This window comes from Musa acuminata, chromosome BXJ1-6 (genome assembly GCF_036884655.1).
Source record: "Musa acuminata AAA Group cultivar baxijiao chromosome BXJ1-6, Cavendish_Baxijiao_AAA, whole genome shotgun sequence".
NCBI classification, from domain to species: Eukaryota; Viridiplantae; Streptophyta; class Magnoliopsida; order Zingiberales; family Musaceae; genus Musa; species Musa acuminata.
In genome coordinates this window covers 10,794,342-10,799,404 of record NC_088332.1, presented here as the reverse complement: position 1 = coordinate 10,799,404, position 5,063 = coordinate 10,794,342, and the positions used below count along the sequence as shown (strand labels likewise).

The 5,063-nt window shown below is 43.0% G+C and overlaps 1 protein-coding gene across 1 annotated transcript; it reads left to right on the top strand.

Annotated features, from left to right (window-relative positions):
- The first annotated feature begins 1,541 nt into the window (after positions 1 to 1,541).
- LOC135676212 (1-aminocyclopropane-1-carboxylate oxidase-like) lies at positions 1,542 to 2,831 on the top strand. The gene is made up of 3 exons (XM_065187138.1): positions 1,542 to 1,714; positions 1,815 to 2,050; positions 2,143 to 2,831. The coding sequence occupies exons 1-3, from the start codon at positions 1,613 to 1,615 to the stop codon at positions 2,726 to 2,728; spliced, it is 924 nt and encodes a 307-aa protein (XP_065043210.1). The 5' UTR covers positions 1,542 to 1,612; the 3' UTR covers positions 2,729 to 2,831.
- The last annotated feature ends 2,232 nt before the right edge of the window (positions 2,832 to 5,063 follow it).

Sequence of the window (5,063 nt, the reverse complement as noted above, 5' to 3'; positions counted from 1 at the left end):
CAGTCATCGTTGGTCTGCAACAACGACATTGCCTCCTCGTCGTAGCAATAATGACAATGTGATCTCCCCTTCATGATCCGTGCAACAGATTTGCTCCACCACCTCGATCATTTTATCAATCCTCCGGTGACACTGATCTGATCTGCCGCCTTCGACAATTGTTCCCCTCTCTCTTACTGATCTGATTAGTCATCCACCACACAGATTTAACTAGTCCTCTGGAAATCTACGATAGATCGTTCCCCTCTCTGATAATCTGATTTGATCCAAGGCCATCATTGACATTTCACAATGTGGCAAACTTTGCATCATTTGCTGCTGTCCACTTGTGATGACAATTGGTGCACGTGACTTATCAATGTTATATAAAAAACTAGTGACAACAATTCAAGCACATGACTCATCAATATTATTTTAAAAACTATATGATAAGATGATTGATTATGAAATATATTTGAAATAAGAAGAGATGAAGATAGGACCAACTATCACAACTTAATTCAATCAAAAATCCAAAGAAAGAGATAATTAAAGGAGCAAGAACTTTAATAAATGACTGAATAAGAAGTCTCATGGATAATAAATGGAGACATCATCCTATATTACACAATTAACTCTCCAACCATGATGGTAAGTTTAACTCAAATAGCTCGGAAAATAAATTCAATCACACAACTTAGAAAATAACTCCATTATACTATTGGATTTTTTCTTGACTTGTTCATTATAAAGGATATGAGCATAGGGGCACGTTTAATCGAATGTCAAAATAAAGATAACATTTATGAACGATCATCAATTTCATAAATCATCCTACTAATCATTTTTGCTTCAATTACTACTCTTGTGGCATCGTCGTCTTGGTCATTTATCATCATGCAATCAACAATAGTTAATCTCTCCTTACTTTCTTTCAAATTTCGAATCAAGTATAATTTTAATTCATTGTGATGATCATATTAGCAATAAAAGTCATCGACTATCTTTTGAAATGTCGGTCTAAGATTGACATCATTGACGAAAGCTCAATCTTGCGAGAGCATGATCGAAGAAGATAATAAAGGTAAACATAAAAAGATATTCTTATATTTGTTACATCCTCAATCAATCTTATATTTAAATATAAATTTGATTAAATAATTTGAGTACATGATCTCAAAACTTAAAACATGGAGGAGCTTGTAAGCAATGTATTGAAGAAACGAAATATATCGTATAGCCACGATGGAAACCAGGAAACCTCGAGTAGGGTTCATAGTCAAAGCCGGTCAACATTCGGTATAGTAGGGGATTTTTGGGTAGACATCTTATCGACGTGACCTCACATTTTCCAAAGTCGAGCTGCATCGTAACGTTTTGGTCGTTTATTTCATGAGCTGATCTCCTCGTAGATGGGACAAGATGGCGGTTTAGTTGACCATGGAGAAAAGGTTTGACCAGGAACACGGCTTAGTTCCCGGTTATTTCCTCTGATTGGTATGTGAGATCTGATATGGAAGCTTGATGCAGTATAAAAGGTCCCAGTTGGTTCCATTTCTCTTCATCCGATCCATTCGAGAAGCAATACAGAAGCATAATTTTCAACCAGAGCATCATCTCCTCCTCGCTAGAAATGGCCATTCCAGTCATCGATTTCTCGAAGTTGGAGGGGAAGGAAAGAGCTGAAACCTTGGCACGGATTGCCAATGGATGCCAAGAATGGGGATTCTTTCAGGTTTGCATCCCATTTGACCGGTTCCTTCTTTGTCCTTACTGGGATCTTTTCGAGTTGACGCTGGTACTAAAGCAGAGGAATCTACCTGACCTGTTTGCAGCTGGTGAACCATGGGATTCCGGTGGAGCTCTTGGAACGCGTGAAGAAGGTGTGCTCCGAGTGCTACAGGCTCAGAGCGGAGGGCTTCAAGGCGTCCAAACCTGTGCAGCTGTTGAACAAGCTGGTGGAAGAAGAAAGCGACGCCGCCGATGCTAAGCCCTTGGATAACGTGGATTGGGAGGATGTCTTCCTTCTCCAGGATGACAACGAGTGGCCGGCCAACCCTCCAGAGTTCAGGTGATCATCAACTTCCACGCAGGGCTCGTCAGGCTAATTGATATGTAGTTATAAGTGCCTAACGTATGCGCTCTTCATGCGCAATCTTGCAGGGAGACCATGAAGGAGTACAGGGAAGAGCTGAGGAAGCTGGCTGAGAAGGTGATGGAAGTAATGGATGAGAATCTGGGGTTCGAGAAGGGCTCCATCAGGAACTCATTCTCCGGAAACGGCGAGCATCAACCCTTCTTCGGCACCAAGGTGAGCCACTACCCACCGTGCCCGCGCCTGGACATGGTGAACGGCCTTCGCGCCCACACCGACGCAGGCGGCGTCATCCTCCTCTTCCAAGACGACCAAGTGGGCGGCCTGCAGATCCTTAAAGACGGGCAGTGGATCGACGTGCAGCCAGTGGCCAATGCCATCGTCATCAACACGGGAGACCAGATCGAAGTCCTCAGCAACGGGCGGTACAAGAGCGTGTGGCACCGCGTGCTGACGACCAGCGACGGCAACCGCCGCTCCATCGCTTCCTTCTACAACCCCTCCTTGAAGGCCACCATCGCTCCAGGGACCAACAAGGACGACTCTGCTACAGCGCTGTACCCCAAGTACGTTTTCGGGGACTACATGGATGTGTACGTGAAGCAAAAGTTCTTGGCCAAGGAACCGCGGTTCGCGGCAGTGACAGCAGTGTGAGGATAGCAAAAGTGCACGTTGTTCATTACGATGTATTGTTCCTTCGATTTAATTCTTCGCATGTAATGAATAAAACGAGTCGTCAGCCTCTCGACTTTGATCACATATGTTCTGATTTCTACGGTTCTTTCATGTTAATAGAAATAATGACAAAGGTAAATATAAAATGATATTATTTAAATCACGATAGAGATAAATATAAAATGATATTTTTGTATTTCTTATATCTTAAATAAATCTATAATTTAAAGATCAATCTGTATATTTTAATTGAGTAATTTGAGTATATAATTAAGAAAAAAAATTTTAAAATTTATATAATTACACATCACCTCAATGAAAAAAATCATGACTCTTTACAAGATCTTCAATTAATCATGATATCAAATCTTTTCTTACTTCAAGACTTCTCCTTCCTCGTTGTTTGATGATGGTAGTCTCTCTTCTTCGCTCACCTACCGATTACCTCGTTACCGATTTCCTCTTTTGTCCAACTGTCACAAACAAAATTATAAATAGAATATTTGATGTAATGTTTATGTATGCCCGTGTCTTTTGGTTTATTTATATTCTGCACAACATGTAGAAGGACGGTCAAAGGCTTAATAGCCTCATTTTAGTTGGGTTAAGTGGCCGTTTTAGGCTTGTAAATAAATGTTATGTCATATGGACACTTATGAGAGATTTCGGTTTGTAGTAGACCATTTTAACCCTTTGTTGTGCAACCGTTCAGAGTTTTTAAAGTTTGTTTGTAATTTGCATTGGCTATGAAGTGTTTTCTTAGATGTTTGCTTGTGGATCCCGAGTGATGTGCTTTCTCTAACCCGTTTTCTCTTTTGTAGGTCCTAGGGACCATGGGAGGTTTCGAAGAAGCTGACCTTTGCGGACGGAAATGCAAGGGTACCGCACGACTTAATCAAAACCAGCTAAGTTCATGACATATGGTATCAGAGCGGGACAAGCACTCATAAAAACACTTGGCATGCAAATGTGGGGGATCTAGCGAGGCTGCATTGAGGGCTGCCAGCACACATGACCGTTTTGGGAAAAACGAGCATTGAGATGTAGGGAAATAGAGTTGCTCAGAGGAGCAAACATCTGAGCTTGACATTTAGAGGAATGGCCAACCCTTCGTGCAAGAGGCACCACGAAAACAAGCAAGCTGGGAAGAAAGTGTAGCGCACAAAAGTTAGGATTACTGAGTTTGAGCTATGGCTCAATGTTGGCAACTATACTTGATGGTACTCAAGGCAAGCGTGGCGCTTGGTAAAGAATGAGACAATGCAAGGCGGAATGGGTTGTTTAGCGATCGAAAGAGTTGTACAAAGCTCACAAAGGTGAGGGGAATTGCTAACTTGAAGAATTCGGTACTCATGCAAGGTCTTGTATACGAACGATGGAATGTTCATGGCCATCCCAAGGCAGCTGAAGCTCGGCGCCATGGAGCATTGAAACTTTCTCTTCGGTATGAGAGGGATACGTCCGTAGGAGGCTGAAGTGTGTAGTAAGTTCAGCATGTTACTAGGCCTTGAGGGGTGTAGCAGGGACTATATTAACATGGAGTTGCAATCTAGTAAGTGTGTTTGCAGGAGGCAAAACAATACACAATTTGTTTAGCAAGGCGGAGTAGTCCAAGGGGATGGTGGTCTCCGAAACATTCAAAGAGAAGGAAGCGAAGAGAGAAGTTGCTTCAACGGGATAGATATCCAGGAGGGATAAGTCCCAGCTCTTCAGAGGGAGAACTAAGTGCAATGGACCGCACATATTGAGGAGTACCTCAAAATCAACTTCACAAAGCTCAATTGACCGAACGAGCAATGTAGAATCGTTGCATGATCTCGCTTGAGAGAATGCATTGGTGGATGCATTGCGAGATCAAGTGGGGGAGCGACTCAAGGCAACACAAATGAAGGCACACTTAGAGTCGATATGGAGATCAGACTCAATGGAGTTGACCCGTGGAATGGTGGGCGCGAGGGCCACCATCAACTCAATGCAAAACAAGGAGCGAAAAAATTTAGGTTTAACTTGGCGATGTACCCAAGCCGCATGAAAGGAGCTAGCATAGAAGATGAAATATGGAGCAGAGGCATTGAGCTTTCCTTGGATAGAGGTCAATGACGTGAACTCTTGCAGAGGCAAGAGCGAGATCATGTCGTTCCATGGGTCCCTCATTCTGATAGAGTGGGCTCATCCTACATGGTGCCAAAGACGAAGAGAGCTTTGAGGCATATGCACCCTACCTTAGAGAAGCATTTGATGGAGGAACTGGGGTGACTCAACTTGCGGAGGCGAAGTTGGGTTCATAAGGCCTTGGTACGGGACAAGAGGACGC